At 45.4% G+C, this 21,155-nt stretch overlaps 3 protein-coding genes across 9 annotated transcripts in view; 1 reads left to right on the top strand and 2 right to left on the bottom strand.

Moving 5' to 3' along the window:
• Positions 1-48: 48 nt before the first annotated feature.
• Positions 49-3,159, bottom strand: grb2a (growth factor receptor-bound protein 2a). Of its 6 annotated transcripts, none has more exons than XM_029851267.1 (6): positions 3,067-3,159; positions 2,878-2,987; positions 1,593-1,684; positions 1,202-1,321; positions 647-806; positions 49-532 (listed from the first exon to the last, which is right to left on the bottom strand). In XM_029851267.1, exons 2-6 carry the CDS (start codon positions 2,968-2,970, stop codon positions 365-367), a joined length of 633 nt encoding a protein of 210 aa, XP_029707127.1. In that variant the 5' UTR covers positions 2,971-2,987; positions 3,067-3,159; the 3' UTR covers positions 49-364. The 6 variants fall into 6 exon arrangements, with proteins under 6 accessions (XP_029707127.1, XP_003972034.2, XP_029707126.1 ...); XM_003971985.3 differs by having other exon boundaries at positions 2,893-2,987; positions 3,067-3,156; XM_029851266.1 differs by having other exon boundaries at positions 2,878-3,104.
• A 1,898-nt stretch (positions 3,160-5,057) lies between these two features.
• Positions 5,058-6,842, top strand: mchr1a (melanin-concentrating hormone receptor 1a). Its single transcript, XM_029851505.1, has 2 exons — positions 5,058-5,311; positions 5,794-6,842. The coding sequence occupies exons 1-2, from the start codon at positions 5,257-5,259 to the stop codon at positions 6,813-6,815; spliced, it is 1,077 nt and encodes a 358-aa protein (XP_029707365.1). The 5' UTR covers positions 5,058-5,256; the 3' UTR covers positions 6,816-6,842.
• Positions 6,843-14,885: 8,043 nt separating this feature from the next.
• usp43a (ubiquitin specific peptidase 43a) overlaps positions 14,886-21,155 on the bottom strand; it is a 39,148-nt gene continuing 32,878 nt past the window's right edge. Inside the window, exons 12-16 of one of the 2 annotated variants that reach the window (XM_011612368.2) lie at positions 19,834-19,953; positions 17,519-17,768; positions 16,823-16,981; positions 16,469-16,630; positions 14,886-16,401 (exon numbers count right to left, since the gene is read on the bottom strand). In XM_011612368.2, coding sequence (XP_011610670.2) covers positions 15,272-16,401; positions 16,469-16,630; positions 16,823-16,981; positions 17,519-17,768; positions 19,834-19,953 — 1,821 coding nt within the window. In that variant the 3' untranslated portion in view covers positions 14,886-15,271. Of the gene's footprint in view, positions 16,402-16,468; positions 16,631-16,822; positions 16,982-17,518; positions 17,769-19,833; positions 19,954-21,155 lie in introns of those variants that run through there. The other variant, XR_003891614.1, reaches the window with a different exon arrangement.

The following is a 21,155-nucleotide window of genomic DNA, read 5'->3' as shown; positions in this document are numbered from 1 at the left end:
CAATGTTTCCTTTCAGTATGTGTGATTCTAATTAGGAATTGACATTTTTCCACGAGTTTGATGGTTTATTAGTCCAATATAGAGAAATGAATCAGTTAGTTCGCCAAAAATTGCCACCCAGATCCAGATACAGCAAAACAGAATAATTCATACATGTTACACATTCAACAGGCAGCACTGAAAAGAGCAGCAAAAATAGACAGAAGTGGTTGAAAATTTCATTAAAATTTAAAAAGTAGCGTTCAAAACCCCAACTGGCTGCAGGGTATTTGCTGACAGAAATACACTTCATTACCACCTTCATCTCTCCTCTTTCCCCCCCTCTGGTACATGATGTCTCAACTCACACATCCTTTCCAATGACTTAATATTCAGTGGACTTCACATAGGTGCGGGGAAAGTCTCCGACTTTTCCGTTGCATGATCCTTTCCACCAGTCAGCGTGTGACTTCTCCAGGACCATGATGCAATCTCCAGCTTTGAAACTGAGCTCATTAGCCTCCTTTCCATCAAAGTCAAACACCGCCGTGCACTTTATGGACAAAACAAAATCATAGTTACTTAAAAACGTGGATTTCACATGGAATAAATGTTGATGTGCACCTCACATTGGTGCGGGTGTGTGGTGTGTGTTTCTGAGTCTGACCATATCTGGGAGACGGAGGTAGATTTTTTCAGTCCGACTGATCAAACTCTTTTGGTGATAGTTCACCAACAAGTTTAGGGACTTAAATTTTACAATCCAAAGGAAGTAATTTCCTGCGCCATCGCGCAACACCTTAAAATGTTGGACACCATTTTTAAACCTGAGTTGGACAAAAAAAAAGGACAAAAATCAATGATTGTTGAAAGATGAAGGAAATGATCATTACCAGAAATTAGATCATTTTTAAGCCATTGGAACCAGTTTCATACACTGTTGCTTTTAACTGCCAACAGTTCCCCGGTAATATTTGCAGTATTTCCCCACGACTGTGGTCATGGACTGCACGTCTATCACACGTCTATCGTTTGTAGCCTTCCTGTCTTCTAAAATAACAGGCAGGAGTTGTGTCTCAGTTGTTGAGTAACACATCTCTAAAACAACCCCTCCCCCCCAGACTGGAGTTACAGGACTGACTCCATTGTGATGGTTTAAATGTTGAGTTACTATTATTTTTATTATAGTGTATTATGATGGAGATGTAAATCCAGGAGTGACCTGACAGAAAGGACAAAATCCCCAGGAGTGCCCTGACTCTCCCGCATGATGAACCCGCCCTCCGGGTACAGATGCAGCAATCGCTCGGCTTCGTCCTTGGTCACATCTGGGCTGAACCATCTGTAAAAAGCCCCGTCACTGATTGTCACTTGAGTAATAAACCTCATCAACTTGGAGCAGCATCTGGTCTCAGCTGATCTGGCTTCAATAATAACAGGACTCCAAATAATAAAAAAAAACACACACATACAAGGATTTGCAGGAAAAGCAATGAATATATAATATTCCAAGAACAAATGTTCCCATTTGGGGTCAGCGTGTTCACATTGTTCCTGGTTGACTTTTGCTGAACAGAAATCTGTCATTACAAATCGAAACATTAGTGACTTACGGTTCAGGGGAAATCTTTACATAGTTGTTTGGAACCAGGCCCTCTCTTCCCTCTTGCTCTGCCCTGTGCCAGTGGGGGCCTTTTTTCAAGATCTGCAGAGAGGGAAGGGTAACACATACAATAACGCCCAGTTTTAAGCACTTATAAACACTAGGGTGGACTAAATAGCTGGAGTTTGTTGTAGTTTTAAGCTGCTTCTCCTATGCAACAGTGTTCTAAATCTGTCCTTCAGCTGTCAGTGGTGATGTCCTCTCAACCCACGTGTTCTGCAGGTATCTAGATGATCATTATGGACATTAGTTCTTCCTGTTATGGATGCAGCCAAACAGTAACATTTGCAATCAAAGCGTCTTTGTTTTCTTCACTTTTCGGTCGTCGTTCGAGGGGCTTAATGGAAGCCGAGCTTGTAGTAGTTTATTTTAACGATCCCTCTGACTGGCGTGAGGCAATCTCAGAAGAGTTAATGGAATGGCGGTGGGCAACACCGTCGTGCTGAAAACAAGCTCAGCTTCCCTGCTGATGTTGCTCATCCACTCTTTTTCAGTACTTTGATTGGTCTCTAATTTAAAAGAGGTGAATGTCCCCTATTCCCTATTCCTAGTTGGAACTGAAAGACAAACAACATGCAGAAATCTCTCCAGAATTTCCAACGTAAACTGCCGCATATCTGGCTCGTCACGCTAATTGCAGAAGGCGGCAGACTTAATTATTATTCCGTCATCGTCGCTTCTGCCCATGGAGTGGACCAGCAGGTTCTCCCTGTTCAGCCCCTCATTGCCAACAGGCAATTCTTTTCCTGACCTTTTGGGGTCAAGGGGCAGGGTGCCTATCCCTGAGTGAGTCGTTGTGCATTTTTGGGTTCGGTAGGAACCTTAAAAGGTACCTCAGCAGTACCCCCAAGTTTCCCGACACCTTCCCCTACTACAAGAACACCTCCCAAGTTGTTATGGGCTTGAATCCCCCTCATCTCCTCCAGACCGCCGCCCATGAACACCTAATTATGTAAAAATGGAACCGAGCACAAATTCCAAAACCTCATCGCAAATTGAATCAAATTTAATTGCAGCAGCTCAAATATTGTGTCTTTCTTTTATTCCACGCACCTATTATCTTTTTCAAATCCAGAAAGTTACCGAGACCAAAATCATCCCAGCATATTTGTGCTCAGATAATCAACTATGATTCTGGTCGGGGGATGCGAAAGATAACCAACATGAACACAACATGGTCACAGAAAATGGAATAAATCAAACAGCATCTTAAGTCAAATGAGGTCATAGCGTACGTGAGAACAGCGCACCTTGACGATGGAGCCTTTCTCAAAGCTCAGCTCATCCTCAGATGTTGCTGTGAAATCGTGGAGGGCATTAGCTTCCATGGAGACAACACCTAAATCTACAAACAACACACACAAATGAGTGGAACGCCGACGCTTGCGGTGCAGAAGTCTGTGCAGAACCTCGTCTCAACCCACTGTGGCTAGAAGGTTGTGCTTTCAGACTGAATGTAGAGGAGGAAACCTGTGTCAAGAGCTGGCCAGGATTATTGTGTGTGTGTGTGTGTGTGTGTGTGTGTGTGTGTGTGTGTGTGTGTGTGTGTGTGTGTGTGTGAGGACATTTTTGGGAAGTGAGGACCACTTGAGAAGCCTGCCTTAAGGTTTTAAGGGTGAGGGAAGTTTGGGGTTTAGGTTCGGGTCAGAGGTCCAGTTGTGATGGGTAGGGTTAGGGAAAGGTGCTGGAGAGTGTGTTATGTTGGTGAATGTACTCACAGAGATAGCAGTCAAAGGATATGTGTGTGAATACCTTCGGGCGATCCAAGAGAGTTTTTACAAAAGATTACCGTAAACAGATAAGGAGCCAAACAGGTCGGGCCTGTTTGGCTCATTTACTGGAGGTATCTGAGTGTGATTATACAGTAGATCTCTGTGTAAATGTATGTTCAACAAAACCCGAGAGGATATCTGGAGAAATCCAGCTGAGGAGAAAATGAATCCAGTCAGTCAGACTGGCTGACAACCTCTGATCAGATAGAGCTGGACTATTCTTCTTTACCCTTTTAGGCTCACAGGGTGGGTGCTGGGTTCCATCCTTCCATGATCTGTGCGCACCAGAGACAGAATCCTCTGCTATTTATCTCAAGCCTCTCGCACTCACACCGTGTTTCCTCTGAGCTAGTGTCAGAGGTTCTTTGCTGCTGGTGCCTAAAGCAGCGGACAGTTTGTCATTTTTAGTGCTACTTGTAAAGAACCAGTTGCACCACATTGTTCATGCAATATCATACAACACGCAGCAAACTGGAATTTTGGGTAGGAAAGTAAAATGGAACTACGTTGAAACTATGAAAGTTTGGTTGAAATGAACAATGTTATGTGATTGAAACTGGATGTTTTCCCTTGATCCTCTTAATCTCTGCTGAAGGACAACGTGCCCATGTTGTCATCATACAAAGGATCTCATTTGCTTTACCAACCATAAGAGGTCTTAAGTATCTAAAAAGGTACAAAACTGATGCAAATTGAGCTTAATGAGATTAGAGGCTTTAGGATGAACTAGTTAATAAAGGTCATTTCAAGCAAAGAAACCTTTAAGGTTGAAAGTGCCGCAGCCATATTAAAGTCCAAGGATAAAGACCCAGGCCCCCGAGGAGACCTGCAGTCTTAAGAAAAAAGCTGTTTAATCTGCAGACTCCACATTAAAAATAGATAGCACGCTGAATTTCAAAGCACAAGCACTGCGGGCTTGTTACACAGGTCCATTGTGGAACCAAACCTTGAACAGCACAAAGACACCGATGGCTGCAAGAAATGAACCTGTTCACCTCTCCGAGCTGCTCCATCCCAACATGCTACTGCCCGGTGCCTCAGGTCAGCTGATCAGCTGCTCCTGAGGTAAAATTTAAAAAGTTTAAAAAGTGCGCAAACACACCATTTTATTATCAACACTTCTCATCCTGAACACCAGGGAATATTTTAAATGCCACCCAAAGTGTACACAACCCATTTAATTTCGTCCTTGCCTTTACAGCAGCTGTGAAATGCCAAATGCTTTCATTTAGACAGAAATAGGGTGCTTGAAAGTGTTGATTAACTCCGCTCCCAGGCTCAGTACCTATTCATTCATCCATTCAAACAGAAGCATGCCTGCACTTTTAATCAACGTCCAGTTATGTTTCCAAATCCGTACGACGCACAATACCGCCACCTAGTGGTCGGAAACTGGCCACTACTTTGGCCAACTAGAAAAAGTTAAACCCATCGCGTGGCTTTGTCATTTAACCTTGCAAGTAACAGGGTTACTGTTTAACACTGCCAACGGCACATTTTAAAAATCACATCATGTCATTATTTGTTTCCTTTCCTACGTTTGGGCTTAAGCGTTTACTGCTCAAAAAGACTGATTTTATGCACTAGTTTATTACATGTGCATCCCCTCCCTCCACAGTAGAATCCTCCACCTCACACTGGATGGTTCCTGATGTTGACCGACACCTGCAGCGCAGTGTGCACCATCACCGACAGAAGATACAGTCGCAGCTTTTACGCGCGCCTCGCAACAGATGGTGGAAACAATGTCCCCGTCATAACCGTGGTCCTTAAAACAACCGAAGAAGGGGTTCTAGCCAGCAGGAAACAGCCGTTAACTTTTGGGATTTTTTTTTTTCTCCGATGGATTTTTTAAATAACTCCAATTCGATGGACGCAAATTCATCAACAGCAACAAGTAGGTTGATCAGCCGGTAATATGATCCAATACATGACACCGCGGAGCCGCGTTTAAGCCCCTTTAAAACACAAAAAGGGTATTTTTTGTCTCTATTCTCTGGCATCCCTCACGATTCCATCCGTCAGCCTGTAGATTTCTACTTTGTGAATGACTGTTTTCTAAAACCATTGACTGGGATAAATAATCGATCCTCGACGTTTATACTCCTAATTGTGTCTATCTGTTTTAAATTTACACAGTAAAAGCAGCACCTCTTCTCATTTTCAGGATCATTTATCTATTTCCATCCTGCATCCTGTACTTCCTTTCATGCAGGAGTCCATCTGACAACGCATCTGCCCAGATAAAGCAATATTTCTAGCTTACGTAAGCATGCAATGGTCATCCAGGGCTTCAGACATTGAAACTGCTTTAATGGGGGAAAAAATTACAAAATGAGAGTTTTTTTCTGGAAAAACTTCTCCTTTTTTTGTCAATAGCTGCAGAGGGGACTCCTCAAAGCAGTGCCGTCCTTCCTGTCATCTTCGGAATCATCTGTCTCCTCGGGATCGTGGCGAACTCCGCTGTCATCTACACCATCGTGCAAAAGACCAAGTGTCACGCGAAGCAGACGGTTCCGGATATCTTCATCCTGAACCTGTCTGTTGTCGATCTCTTGTTTCTCCTAGGGATGCCGTTCCTAATCCACCAGTTGCTGGGTAACGGCACCTGGCATTTTGGTGGCGTCATGTGTACAGTCATCACCGCTCTTGATTCCAACAGTCAGATCGTCAGCACCTACATCCTCACTGCGATGACGCTGGACCGGTACTTGGCTACGGTCCATCCGATTCGCTTCAACTACATCCGCACGCCACGTGTGGCGACGCTGGTCATCGGGTTGGTATGGGGCATGTCTGTGCTCACCATCATTCCCGTGTGGATGTACGCGGGCCTGATGCCTCTGCCGGATGGCTCGGTGGCCTGCGCCCTCCTCCTGCCAAACCCGGTCTCGGACACATACTGGTTTACGCTGTACCAGTTCTTCTTGGCATTCGCTCTCCCTTTAGCCGTCATCTGCTTGGTGTTCTTCAAGATCCTGCAGCACATGTCAGCCAGCGTGGCGCCGCTGCCCCCACGGAGTTTAAGGGTGCGCACCAGAAAGGTCACCAGGATGGCGGTGATGATTTGTCTGGCTTTTTTCATCTGCTGGGCCCCTTATTATGTTCTCCAACTGGTCCACTTAGGGGTGCAGAATCCAAGCCTGGCCTTTTCTTACGCCTACAACATAGCCATAAGCATGGGTTATGCCAACAGCTGCATAAACCCGTTCCTCTACATCATGCAAAGCGAGACCTTCAGGAAGCAGCTTCTCAGAGCCGTACGCCCGGTTCATCGGAAGGTCCGTGTCAACCCCAGCACCACCGATGAGGGCAGCGTGCGTGTGAGAATGGTGCCCCAAGAGCCTCAGCAGGATGAAGCCTCTGGCGAGATGAGGCCGTCCAATGTGGGATCAGAATAGCTGCAATAATTCATTAAAGGGAAGAAAAAAAACAACCCACAATGGATGAAAATCTCCACATCTGCAATCTGCATCTGGAAGTAAAAGCATCAAAATATCCCTTTTAATCAAACCGAGTGACTCACGTGGTTTTGATTCACGTATATTGTTGAAGGCATCAAATATTTACACAGCTTTAACGATTTAAAGTTAACTGTTATGACCGTGAAGCTCGTGTTTGTGTGAAAGTGCTTTGCTTAGTTGTAATTGGTGCCTGCTTAAATGCTCAAAGGCATCATGGGCTGACAACCGCAGCTCGGCTCTGAAGAGGCGCATTTGCATGTTCTGGCACCTCTTTCACGAAATGAATAATAAATACAATGACACTCATTTATACGATTAAACCCACAGATCACGAACAAGCCACTTCTTTTGTGTCATATTCTCCATCTAAACTGGTGTCTTGTTGGACGGTAGGTGGATGGATCCTTTTTAATTAGCGTGCGCATCATCCCCGCAGGTTTTCCTAGCTCAGAAAAACATGGAAATTACCCTCAGGTTTCTAAATCATGGTCTGCTTATGAAAGGCCAGCATGGGGGAGGTCAACAAACAAAGACTCCTCTCAGCGCATCATGCGATAAAAGCAACAACCCTGCAACATCAAAGGCTTTGAGAAGATCTTGGTGTACACCAGTCAGCGATGTGACGTGGTTGTCGTGTGTTGCGTCTGCCTCGCTCGCCCCCGTCGTCGCACACCTCCTTTTCTCTTCGTTAACTCGACCAAACTTCTCTTTTGGATGGAAACGATTGAGATGCACAATCCCTCCTCTGGTGCGAGACCATCAAAGGTTCGAACCCTGCGAGGAGCAGAAACGCAGCACAATGTTGATATAAATGATTTATAATGGCCCTTCTCAAAGCAGAACACTGACTTTAGCTGAGATCAGTACGTGCACGGATTGCTCAAGGTCAGATTTGGCAAAGTGTTTTTCCACTGAGTACTGCGGCATAAAAGAAATCAACGAATCTGAAGTTGCGCTGATATTTCGAGGATTTTCTGTCATATTCAAGTGAGAAATTCCATCATTTTCTCCTTCAGACAGTCTGAATGCGGAAAGACTTCCCTTGATGTGAGGTGTCATGTGCGTTGGATGAGCTTATGTTACATGTATTTATGTATATTTGTGTTTTAGAATGTCGTTTCCCTCCAGAAAGGTCTTTTGTAATTGTGTACATCTGCACTCTTGTTCGAAACTTAACTGGTTCGCTGCTTGTGGTGGAAATGTGAAATAAAAATCAGACTAAAGTTGCAGCGTCATTGTTATTATTTTAAAAGTTCCCAGTCCAGAAACGTTGGTAGAGAAAGTGGGTGTAATAACAATCACAGCAAATCGAAATCGATATTAAAATGCATAAATGGTTTGGCCAAAGGGCAGTAATGATGAATTCGAATAAGTAATTGTGGTATTCATTTGAAGATTAGAGAAGCAGGCCTGGCCCAGAGCAAACGTGAGTCCCACTGAAATGAAATTGTAATAATTAAAGACTTGTTTCTCCTTATTACAAATAAAGCTGCAGGCCAAATTAGCTTGTTATTGGAATTTATATGTTCGTTTAAGTGTTAATTAGAGCACCGATTGGAACACGAGCACTGGCTAAAACACCGAAACATCTGTGGTAGTTGTTACGTCAACGGTCATGGGAGGCCGTAACTATTGCAAGTGTGTGTTCTTGTTTACATGGATTCTGGGAGAACCCACTGGGAATCGTTCAGGCAGCATCGGACACTGGAAGCCAACACAAGCTGGTGGGGGCGGCAAAGCAAAATGTGTGGATTGTTTAAAACTTAAATACAAGTCTTCTTCAGAGATTTTCCTCTTTCCTCTTCCTCTTCAAAGACCACAACAGTGCCGGAATGTGCGTGTTTGTGTGCACGTGTGTGTTCTTGGTCATGTGAGTGAGGACATTTTTGGGAAGTGACGTCTTTCGCTGGTCCTCACAAAATCAAAGGACTGTGTGAGGATCATGACTTGGTTTTTAGGGCAAAAGTTCAGGTTGAGGGGTTAAAGGTCGGCGGAGGGGGCGTGGTTTTATCATTAACTGAATTTTAATTTGAGACCCAATGGTTGCGTAGTTCCCAATGAATAAATGCATTTTCTTTCCTGGCTTCCGTTTCTTTTTTGTCCGCTAACTGTAAGCCAGATATTTTTGATAAATGCGAATAGAAAAGTCTGACAAGGGAAGGGGATGAAATGAAAAGAAACACAAAAGCAGTATTCAGAATCACTTTTACTTCCTTTTATCAGTTGTCAGAGCTTAAAACAGACACGTGAGCTTCTTTAACTCTTAAGAATGCAGATGCTCCAACCCTCTTGGTTCCTTCCTTAGATAACTGGGCTGCTGAGATAATGAATTTCTTCTTGTGTGTCTTAGGTTTTCCATGGTTTTATTCCTGAGACACTGTTAGTTTCCTCTGATTTTTCCTTCACCACCATTGTGTGTGTGTGTGTGTGTGTGTGTGCTAAAACTGCCTCCTGCCTGCATGGAATCTTCTTTCAAAATCCTGTTGATCTTGTTGAATTCTAATATTTTGCTGAGACGCTCCTTTGTGCGATCACTCACGACAAACCGTCGGCACTTTCAAGCGCTCCCTCAGCTTCTCTCTCACCACTGTGGGCAAATGAGAGGTTAGAGGCCATTTCCATACAAATAAAGGAAGGTTACAGATCAAAAGGCAGAAAACAGCCCTTGTGTACCCTCCCCGGGACCCTGAAAGAGATAAAGTGGCTAAAAAGATGAGACAGAAGATGAGGATAAATAGCTTTCTGCTGTCAAAAACACGAGAAGGACAACAGGCAGCGCTCTGATCACAGCCTCCCCAACAACCCATCAACCATGTCAAAAATCTATTGATTAACTGGTCAGGCTCCGCCCCCCCCCCCCCCCCCCCCCCCCGCCCCCACCTGCCGGTCATTCCTGACGTAAGACTGCCCTTAGGGCAAAAAAAAGGAAGAGTAGAGAGGCTTTTTATAGCATGAATCCCCTTTCATGTGCAGTACATTCCTCTGCAGTAATGAGCTGCTATAAGAGGTTTGACTACTGGTAAAGTCACTTCAACAACCCACGTCCACGAAGTTTTGTTTTACACTTTACTCTACAGCTGTGAAATCACGCCCGCCACGCTTCACACGTCCACCCTTCATCTGCAGCCATCAGGTACCTTTTGTGAGTGGAATGCTGAATCCACTCCCGTTTTCCTCGCCTCCGAGCGGAGTGACGATCGGGCCTTTTCCCGGCTGTGTCTCATCGTCTCGTGGGCCGGTCAGACGACTCTAGCCCTTCTGGGGTCACCCATCCCCGCTCAGGCCCGTTTCTGGACATCCTCATTTGATTCAGCAGTCAGCTTCTCGTTGGTTCGGCCTCCTTCCCTCAGTAAAGTCTCGGAAGAATCTGCTCCGAGCAAACACAGTTCTGTCACCGTGGCTGCTGGTAACATTCTCTACCAGCCTCTCCTCGCGTGTTCTCTGTCAAACGGATCAACCAGTAGAAGGAGGAACTAAAGACAGAAACAAATAGCAATGCGTGAGTTTATCCCGCACATGGGGCCGTGCCGCGGTTCTGCAAAGTTGTTAAAAAGGTGAGATGAAAAACCATTTGTCAGTTACCGGCAGCAGGTTCGGAGCTCCTGTTCGTGGACTGGACGATAAAGCATCTCAGTCCCAGCGAGGGCAGTGCAGGACGGCTGTCACGCAGAGTCAGGGTGTTTTTCCTGCGTGCACAACATCCTGCCACAAGTGCGCGTCTTTTTAAGCATGATGTGATGTGGTCAAGAGCGTTTCATCCTTCCTCACCATTTGTGCAGTTTAGAATCTTCATGCCAGCCGAAGAGACAATGTTTTGGATTTTCCGCTGTAGCCACGCCCACGTTTGACAATCATTGTTGGACACCAGTTAAGAAAAAGGTTCTGTCTCAATGAGGCGCCAAGAAGAAGCAGGTATTCGAAGGCTGTTAGCTGCAGTAAAGAAATGAGCGTCGCCTCCTTCCGTTATTTTTTAACTAGTTTATTGACGGCCAACAGTTTGTCAATAAACTCTATAAATCACTTCCACTTCTTGGGGATTATAGCATAGAGCAACGAGCTCACAGCGCTGATTTTTTACGATTCAGAAATGGGAATTTTGGGCAAAGATGTGGCAACGTTTTTATGTAAGTGAAAATATATAATGCAAGATGCTGGAGCCACATAATGGAGCAGCTGGGCCCGCTTACGAGGCAATCTTAATTTCTATTTGAATAAATGAGTCCCTTGGCAACTGCACGTGTTAAAAAAAATTAATCAGCATCAAGTAAATAAGAGATCTTCTATCACAGGCCTGGCCAGCCAGTCAGAGCCCAAGAGCCACATTTTTTACTGTGTTACCGCATCTCCTCATCCCTTCCTCACACACACAGACCTCTGCTTAGCCAGATTTATTGTAAATGTCACACACCAACATGATAATGACAGAATTTGACTTCTACAGACCACGGGCCAGTCATTTTCAACAATGAACATTGTGTGCACTGTCTCACACACACAAACTCTCAATTCAACTAAGTCCACAAACAAAAATATAATAATTAAAATATATATTTTTCTCTTACTATGCATGTTGCTTAGTGGGACTTCTGGCATTCCTTGCTTTGAACAATCCTCTTCAAATCTGGCTTGTATTCAGTTCTTTCACATGGGCGTCAGTCAGAACAGATCGATGCTTTGGTTTCACGTGTTTCAGGGTAGAAAACACAGACTCACAGACGTATGTTGACCCAAATATTGACAGTGTCATAAGCGCAGCCCATTTGACATTGGGGTATTTTTCCATTGGCACACTTTTCCAGAACTCAATGGCCCCTTCCCTTAAAGCAGGTATCAGTTGGTCCTCCTCACAAAGATTGATCATCTCCAACTCAGCTGCAGCCTCACCTGTTGCTAGCGGGGCTTTCAAACAGTGCGGCTCCACATTAAAAGGGGCAACGAGGAATGCAATCTGTGCCCTTTTCAGTTGTAGATCACGGAACCGAGTCACGAAGCTTTCGTGCAGGTTTTCCTGCCATTTTGAAGGCCAACTTGACACTAATTGTTTACTCAAAAGATCTCGTCCCTACTGAGAAACTTTGCGGTATTTTCATCATTTGGCGAAGGTACCGTATTGAACTCAAGCGAAGCGAACACGCACATTAAAAAAACACAAACCCAAACTTCGATATGAACGTTAGAGCCGCGTGAAACCAGGCAGAGCCGCATGCGGCTCGGGGGCCGCGGGTTGGCCAGGCCTGTTCTATCAGGTCTGAAGTCCGCAAATCTGATTAAGTCATAAAAAAGGGTCTCACTGTTGCCTCTGAATGTCAATTCAATTGACCGAGCAGCCTATTTTTATGTATTTATTCGAGATTTCAGCAACAAACGGAGGTCCAAAGAGATAAATAAACAGAAACTAAGTTGTTGCTATGCATTTTTTAGCTCTCTGTATGCATTTCCTCGGTGACTGAAAAATGTCTGAGCTACTTGCATGCGTGTTGAACTCTGACACTCACATCCTCCATTCAAAGTCCTCCGGAGAGGCATCCGCCGAGGCCGCATTATTCACACATGCTGCTCATTTATTCAAAATGTTTTACTCCAACACTTTTGGCAGGAATCTGAGAGTTTGATCTTGAAGTCGAAGTGAGGAGGTGCATTTTTAGGGTCTCCAAATCTGTCGAAGCAGAGTCACAAAACAAGCAGTGACAAGGTTTATGTATTCACCTGGTTTTATTTCCTGCTCCCACGCAAAATCCTGTAAAGATTGTAAAGTACACGTACATTTCTTTTTTTTAGATTGTAGTGTAACTATAACAACAGCTGCCATCTTCCTAAATGCTATCAATGTGCTGGAATAACACACAGTAAACTGAAGCTCTCCGGCAGCCTTGGCTCAGCTGTCTCACTCACTCTGCCTCAGCCTTGGATGGTTGATGGGTTCACCAAATTACACTGAACATCTATTTAGCCAGAGGCAACCTCATGTCTTATTCTGTTGTGAAAGTAGAGCTTGCTGAGGTCTTAGGCTGCTGCAGGCTGTAAACGATGCCTTTAGAGTGGCAGTGCAGGGTATTCAAGGCAGAGGGTGCTTTTCTTTTTTATTTACACTCGCTGCATCTGCACTCAACTAAAAATAAAACCAAAACCCAAAACCGAAACCCAAAACCGAGAGTCTGAAGGGACTGGAAGCAAAGTAATAGCTGTATTTAAGGTGTGTATGCGCTGTTTTCAAGTGCAACAATGGAATGGAAACGAAAAGAACCCAATCAATGTTGGATCTCTCGAGCTATAAAGACCCTGCCGGACTTTTGTTCCAGCTTACGTTCATTCTTGTGCCTCCAGTGCCGAAGAAATTTCAGTCCAATTTTTTTTTTTTTTTTTTATTGTGGTGGTGGAATGCGTGTGTGTGTGTGTGTGTGTGTGTGTGCGTGGGGGGGGGGACATAAAAAGAGACAAAAGTGTAAATATTACAGCAGTTAGTGGACTGAGCGCAAAACGGGCTAAAATCAATAAGAGGTCGAATATCATTTATTCCGATCATTTATTTGCTGCTGCGAAATCCCACCAAATCGCTAGAAAAAGTCTTTCGAATCATAGTCATGAAGATGGACGAAAGTCCTCGCGTAAACAGCCGTGACAATCAATGATCAACTGAACGTGTCCCACAAATCAAGAGAAGCAGCCTCGAGTTTTCATATTTGGCAAACAGGCTACTTTGGTTACAGTAAAAAGGCAACTGATTTAGCTGGAAAATACATTTCTTCTTTAAAATCAAATCATTTTACATTTACTAATAAAGATATTGTCAATTTAACATACAAATATTCAGGTATGTAGTTTTTTAAATTTCTAAATATTCATTTTTCTTTAATAAATACTTTTTCTGCCAACCGTTATTGTGATAAATTGCACTTTAAGATTGTTTACGCATGTGAAATCTGATTTTGGTAAGTGCGGTAAAATTTATGGAAATACGGAAATGTGCATTTTCAGTTTCACTTCATTTATTTGTAACTCCTGATCGAATCCGTTTGTAATATTCCCCATTTTTAACTGTTCAAAAAAATATTTCTTTTGAAAGGGGAAACAAACCAAACACCTTTAAACATCGACACATTCTGGCCCATTTGGATTCATTTTGGAATGTTTCAGAAGAGAAACCAGGAGCTCTTGTAAACACTGAAGCCAACAAAAGGCTAATGGATAAAAAAAAGGTATTGCAGGTTATGTATTTTAAGAAAATCTATATTTAATTAAGCCACGCCCACCACAGGTTTGTTAGCAAGGCTCCGGTGTTGGTGTTTAGTTGACTAACTGAAAATAAAGATGGAGAATTTCAGGGGTTCAGCACAAAGCATTGCAGCTGCCCTCTAGTGGCTGACTGCAGTAAGATACAAGCCCCTCCCACCCCACCTTCTTTTTTCTGGTTCCAGCTGTCCACCCTTTCAATGCACCGGCCGTCAGGGCCCAATTAAAAGAACATTTCCGCAAATAATCCGGCGCATTTAAAGCCATTTTGTGCTGACCAATTTTTAAACTGAGATCTGATTAGCAAATAAACAACGCTACAGTCTTCAATCACTCACAATCAGCGTGTCCCGGATGTTCGGAATCACACAGAATAAATCTCACGGACTCTCTCTCCGCAGCTATAAGACACGACTGTCGGCCACATGCGGGTTCAGGTGTGCACGTGTGACTGTACGAGTGTTCTTCGGTGAATTGCATATTCTTTACTCAGGCACTTGTTTTCAGTCATTAAAGAAGCTACTTCTGATAACTGACAGGTCACATTGTCCCCAAATATAACGTGTCACATGACCGTGCATTAATAGCTTTGTGATGTCCAGGTTTAGCGTCACCACTGGACAAAAGTGTCTTCGTTAGCTCACCATGGTCATTAACGTGTCTCAGCATGGAGCTAAAGAGATGACGCGATCTCAAGTCTCCACTGTGAATTCTTGTACACATAACTGGGACTTTTTATATATATATTTATATATATATATATATATATATATATATATATGCATAAAAAGAAATAAAAACTCGTATAAAATATGTCGAAGCGACGAGAAGGCACAAGTGAGAAAGAAGGTCCCGTCGATCCCGTTTCACAAAGTTCACAATGTTCCTTCAGTGTCACCGATTTTTCACGATTTTGATTGCTTGGATGTTTAAGAGTCGGAGGAAAAGAAGTCGTTGCTGTGTCGAACAAAACAGTCTTCATTTCCTTTAAGACATCAACGTCCCGCAGCTCTGACAAAAGGCACAAACGATGGCCGGTCATTTGGCTGGACGCAGCCACCCGAAACAAGCGGGATAAAACTGCACGTGTAAACAAAGGGTCCAGACGTCCTTCACTGCACACCGGAGTTCCGTCCCTGTGCGCTTTTGTCCCGTCACGCGTGTCAGAAACTGGACTCGGGCACCGTCCTTTTGCGTCCCAGGGAAGTGGTACTGTAACGAGTTCTCTGCAGCGTGCCGTAAGACGGCTTGTCTGCCGTCAGGCCGCGGGGCGGCCCGGCGGACATGCCGTTGCGATGCAGCGACGCCGTCCTGTTCATGCTCTGCTCGGCTTTGGTGGGGATGTTGGAAGAGCTCTGGGAGCGTTTGATGGCCGTGGTTCTTTGGGCCACTTTGCCGTTTGCCATCTCGTCAGTCTGGCGCTGGTCCGAACCGTTGGACTTGCCTTCTGTGGCGCCGATTCCCCGTGTTGCTGCCCCGTTGGACAGTGACAGCCTTGAAAGGCTCCTACTAGTTTCTTCCTTGCCAACATCTTTTCCGGACTCACCTTCCCTAGATTCTTTTTCCTTCTTCATCTTACCTTTGAAGAACGAGAACAACCCGTCGTGGCTCTTGGGAACTTCTCCTTTCTTGGCTCTGGATTTCCCTTCATGAGAGATGTGGTGTTCCCTTTCAGCACGGTCCCCTTTTTGTCTCCTCAGCGTCCCGTCTCGGAGACTGGGAGTGCTGGAACTGGGCAGAACTCCAAGACTGGCGCTCTCCTTGTCCTGGGCCGCTGTGGAGCTTTGCTTCCGCCCATCTTTCCTCCGTGTGAGGGTGCTACGGCTGGAGCTGCTGTTGATATTGGTGGTGCTTTCGGCCTTTGCCTGACTTGCCTTGCTGCCTCTCAAGCTTGCCGCCTTTTCTGACGGCCTCCTTTGGCCCTCTGGAACCTGTGGAGATTCAACTCTGGTCTTAACTTCACGAGTTAGGCTAGTGTTACTGGAAGACCGGACCCTGGCTGCCCCCTGGCCCTCAGGAACGTCCCTTGTGCTGTGCGGATCACCCATTAAGGTGACTATAGAATCCTTTGTGCACCGGGGCCGTCGCCCAGATTCCAAGTATTGCACCAGTTCCACGGGGGCAGGTTCTCTAACAGATGGAGGCACTGGGTCAGGTTTACGTCTGTCTTTGGATCCCAAGGACCAGCGTAGGGGGAGCACCTTGCTGAGGGTGTCCTTGGTCTTGCTGGGGGCTCGCATGCTCACGCTACGACCCTGAAGACCCCTGATAAATGGCCTGTTCTCAAACCCTCCTAAATCAAAAAGGGAAACATTTAGTTTTTACATTGAGATAAAGAGGAGCAGACTACGGCTCCGTACCTCTTTCCTCTTTAGGGCCATCGTCAACGAAGACCGGAGACTCGGGCGAGTCAGGGATGGAGGGCGGGAATGTGATGGAAGATCGAGAAACCACACTTCCTCTTTTACTGTCTCCCGTCAGTCGAATGAGCCAGTGATCCGACACCGAGGAACTTGTGGAACCTACGAGGAAGAGAAGAATCCATCACCATCAAATTAGATAAAACACCAGAGTTTTGCGGGACGACAGGAAGCTACTGCAGGGTTAAAACCTGTATCCAACATCTGAAAAAGCTGCAAAAAGCTGAACGTACGGCAGGAGTTTCCATACAACTTAACCCAGGAGACAATAGGTATCAAAGATTCATACTTTACCTCTGACAGAGCAACTGGCTGACCATGGAGGAATCGCATTGCGTCTCTCATAGAAGAGGATGTAGGCGCCTCTGGTGCATACTTCTTCCTCTGGGATCAAGTCTACGCTGCTGTCGTCATAGCTATACCACTGTCCATCCACAGAGTTCCTGCAATAAGCTGCAATTTAAATAAAATCATTACAAGAATCATACACCCACCGACAAGCCAGTGAAACATGTCAAGAGATTTCGGCCCTTCCAGTGTCATCGATTGTATTGCTAATATCAGCAGCTGCGAGAGGTCAAAAGTCTAGTTGTTATTGTGCTGCTTGTGCTGCAAGGCATGAAATACGTGGCCCGTGGGAAGAATCAAAAATGAACAGTTGAAGCGGGGAAGAGGGCGAACGGAAGAGAGAGAGAAAAGGAAGAAACCAAACATGTGCACCATTAACGACTGCGTTTAACCCATCCATGACCCACTGGTCATGAAGACACGAGCTGGGCGGAGGAGCCGTGGGCCGCACGCTATGGAGACACGCCCCGGTTCATGAGCCGACTCCAGAAGGAGGTCAGGAGGTTCGATAAGAGTGAAAGGCTTGGAACATTTTTGCCCATATTGTTATTTCACAATTGAGCACTCGGCTGGACCAATCACATCCTGGTAATTGCTCAGTATCATAAAGTCAATGCTGTCTTTTACCAGACGACATTTTACCTGTATAATGTCCTCCGTGCATTCCTCCGTGGTGGTTACACACAGCGTACAGGTCGTACAGGTAGTCGCGGGGGAGGATCAAATCCGCGGGCTGTTGCTGTTTGCCTGAAGACTGCTTCCAAGAGGGCGGCCAGGCTCCCGTGTTCACATTCTTCACGCTCTGACTCCTTTTGACGACATGGGGGGCCATGTCCAGGCCGGCCATGGGGAAACGCACCGGCGTGGACAGCTTGTTCCTCCGCTCGCCAACCTGTTTCAGCATTTCGTAGTTAGATATTCAGCGCTGTGCACATTACACATGCTAAAGACTTCTATTATGGAAGCTGCAGAGGCGGGTTCAATAAAGCACCATTATGTGCCCCGACTACATTAGTGGACACATTTTCTCTTTCAAAAGGAACATTTTCTTGAGACATTCTGACATGCTAAGAAAAAATTGCTAAAACACTCAGTCTCAGTTTCAAATTGCTTTTCTTTACCCCAAATCCATGGCCTTTAATTGCACCAAGTGGTTGTTTTATCCCCCGCTGCCATTAAAGGTTTGTTGTGCAGCAACCAAGTGAAGTTGGCAGGTTCACAAGGACCTGAACCCGACGCACAATAATAATGGTGACCTTTGCGTGCCTGCAGGAGATCGCTTTGCAATCTGTCCAGCAGGGGGGGGTGGCTGATTGAAAGCCGAGGCTGTGGAAAAACACGCCGCTCGACGGATGGGATTCAAAAAGTTCAGACAAGATGGCGCTAAAGGGACCAGGAGCACCTGCTACAGAGACCACGGTCAGCCAGGAAAGTGGAAGGCGAGGACACGTCTAATGTCACCCACATCAGGACAAAAAAAAAAAAGAGTTTCAGGTGTCCTGAGAGGCTGCTTGGGGGCAGGAGCAGGAAGTTGCAGGGCTGGGAGTCGGGGACTTGTGGGGAGTAGCACCATCTGTGAGGTGGACGGGATCATTTTGTGTATTTTTGTGCGTTTGTTATCACACAACTTCTGTCCAAATGACTCATTATTTATATCACAGGCAATGAATATCCTTTTGATGTTATAACATGTATTACAGGGGGAAAATATATATAATTACGAAAAAATCCAGCCATGAGAGTGAAGCGCAGGATGTATGGCTGCTATATAAAGGTGGATAATGATATATTATTTCACAATGGGGAGAGGGAAGTCTGGGCTTCTCTTCTTAGGCTGCTGCCCCCGCGACCCGACCCCGGATAAGCGGTAGAGGATGGATGGATGGATTTCACAATGGTTCTCTTAATTTCAAACAAAATGGCCGACTGTACTAATGGAGACGCTTCAGCATCGATGTGGGTGGGACGAACAGTTGGAACAGTTCCCGCAGGTCTGCTGTGAGCGGGTGGGCTGGTTGCGTATGTGCAGTGCAGATGGGCGCTCTTTGGAATCGCGGAGCAGTTTTAAACTCTGGCCTCGACAGCAACTTGGCCCACTTGATTGTAACTTTCTGACAAAGCACGCGGGCATTTTCTTTTCTTTAGAAAAATACATTTGCATGTAACCCTGCACAAATCTCTGTATTTTACAGCAGAGCCAGAATTTAAAGATAAAGAAATCCCTCGCAAGCAGCGATTCCTGGGGTGCTCAAACACAGTCACAAATAAGTACCTTCTCTTTTAGCTCACAAACAGTTATTGAAGTTAGTGTCAGAGCTTCCTAGTCAGCAGTTAAGGGGAAAGCCAAGGGGAAAGTTAAGGGGAAATAAATCCACCATGCTGATCGCCTGTTTCTCCAGGATTGTCGGGTTCTCTTTTTTATCTCGTACCCATGTGACAACATTTCAGCCATTTGGGGTCACATGGTCTGACAATCGCAATTATCGTCGAACCCCCCCCTCCTGCATATTTCAACTTTAGACAGATGCTGTCGAGCGTGAGGAGAGCGCCGGAACAGAGGGCGTAACAACAATAAAAATACTCTTGTGGCGAATAATCACGGGCGTATAAATTATGACAGAGCGCAGATGTGGAAGCTGCAGCGACGCCTCAGCCTGCTCGCGCTGTCTTCGCTCGCTTGCTAACAGTTTTTTCCCACTCTTAAGGTTTCCTGGCTTGACAAGACGATCTCTCCATTTTAAGTTTTTACGCCCCCAATTCCTGCCCTTGTGCTCGTTAGAATTGTGCATGCGCTCTCATAATTTGGACAGCTAAATGACATCATACTTCTCAAAAGTCATATCTAGTGTGGCCTGTCAAATATTAATCCATCTTAAAAAAGAAGAAAAAAGCAGCAGATTTACGCAGAACATAACATACGTTGTTCAACGTGCCCGTCAGTCAAAGGTCAGTCTTACCTGTCGGAAGCGCTTGAGATGGAGGATGAGGATGTCCGGGAGAGTCCACAGGCTCATCTTCACCATGCCTTGCTGAAGCTGCTTACAGTGGGGACACTTCCACGCATCGTCCGGGGCCAGCTGGAATCAGTGACATCCATATTTCTGTACTTACTAAAATAGCATAAATCATGTATTTGTATGTCTTTACCAACTATGACAGGATTGGTTACTGGTTACTGTTGATGTGCACTTACATACAAAATACATTTATGGCAGAGATAACCAAATCTAGCCTTTATAATCCCTCCTTCTGCAAGCGTGTTGCTACCTCTAGATGCTTATGGGGCTCTGTTGGGCTGCAGAGGTGTCAGATTCTGTGAAAGCAAAGCTACACAAACACTGGACGCATGATGATGATGAGACCTGCCGCAGGTGAGACAGAAATGCCACCTGCATCGCCCACAAAGCTGAAAAGCCCACATGCAAATGAAGCATGGCCTATTTAACCGGAGCGTGACCCGGATCAGGTATGGAACAGTGATCTGGTTCAGATCACTGCAGGAAATTATATGTTTGTTTTTAATGCTTCCTGTCAAAATGCAGACAGAAACACTAAAGTTCCCTCAGTGACCCAAAAGCTGTGTGTTCTGTTGAGGTCGGGTCTGATGGCTTCAGCTCATTGGGACCAAAGAACGTCCCTGTTGTTAAAATTAACCTTTGAGTCCCACGTCTTTAAAAGGACCAGTGGAAATGGACTTTCTCCCCGTTTCCTCTCACAATAACCCCCAATTCCTCCATAAAGTGTCTGCGAACCTGGAGCAGCCGACAGGCCAAAGTACTTCTACTCCTGCGAGATCGTGCACCTCAAGCACATTAGAAAAAACCTAAAATGATAAAGCGATGCGATCTGAGCAACGTGGGACGGTGCTGAGATCAGAGATCAGAGATGCAGCTTTCCTCTAGAATGGGAGCGAATGCGCTGGTTCGGGGATGGTGGGGATGAATCAGCGGAACCTCTGCCTGACCTCGCTGTGATCAGCTTTAACAAGATGGAGACAGAACGCTGTTGGCACAAACGTCCTTTTCACACACATCAGTAAACACCTTGGACCAGACGGATAAATAGAGTTCCAGGTCAAAAGTGTTAAAATATATGTTTCAAAAAGACCCCAAAAACTTTATTCTGATATAAAATGTACAAATCGGTACATTTCTGTGTGAGGAACACGCCATCCAGCCTTGCCACTTCTCTTTCTGAGGGCTGGATGAGCCTCAACTTCCTGTCGAGGTTGATGAAAGCCCAACAGCAGCGAGGCCGAACTCCCTGGAGACTCCCAACT

The sequence above is a fragment of the Takifugu rubripes genome, chromosome 17, assembly GCF_901000725.2.
Source record: "Takifugu rubripes chromosome 17, fTakRub1.2, whole genome shotgun sequence".
In the NCBI taxonomy this organism is placed as follows: Eukaryota; Metazoa; Chordata; class Actinopteri; order Tetraodontiformes; family Tetraodontidae; genus Takifugu; species Takifugu rubripes.
Note: the sequence above shows the minus strand (reverse complement) of the source record. Positions and strands in the feature narration are given on the sequence as shown.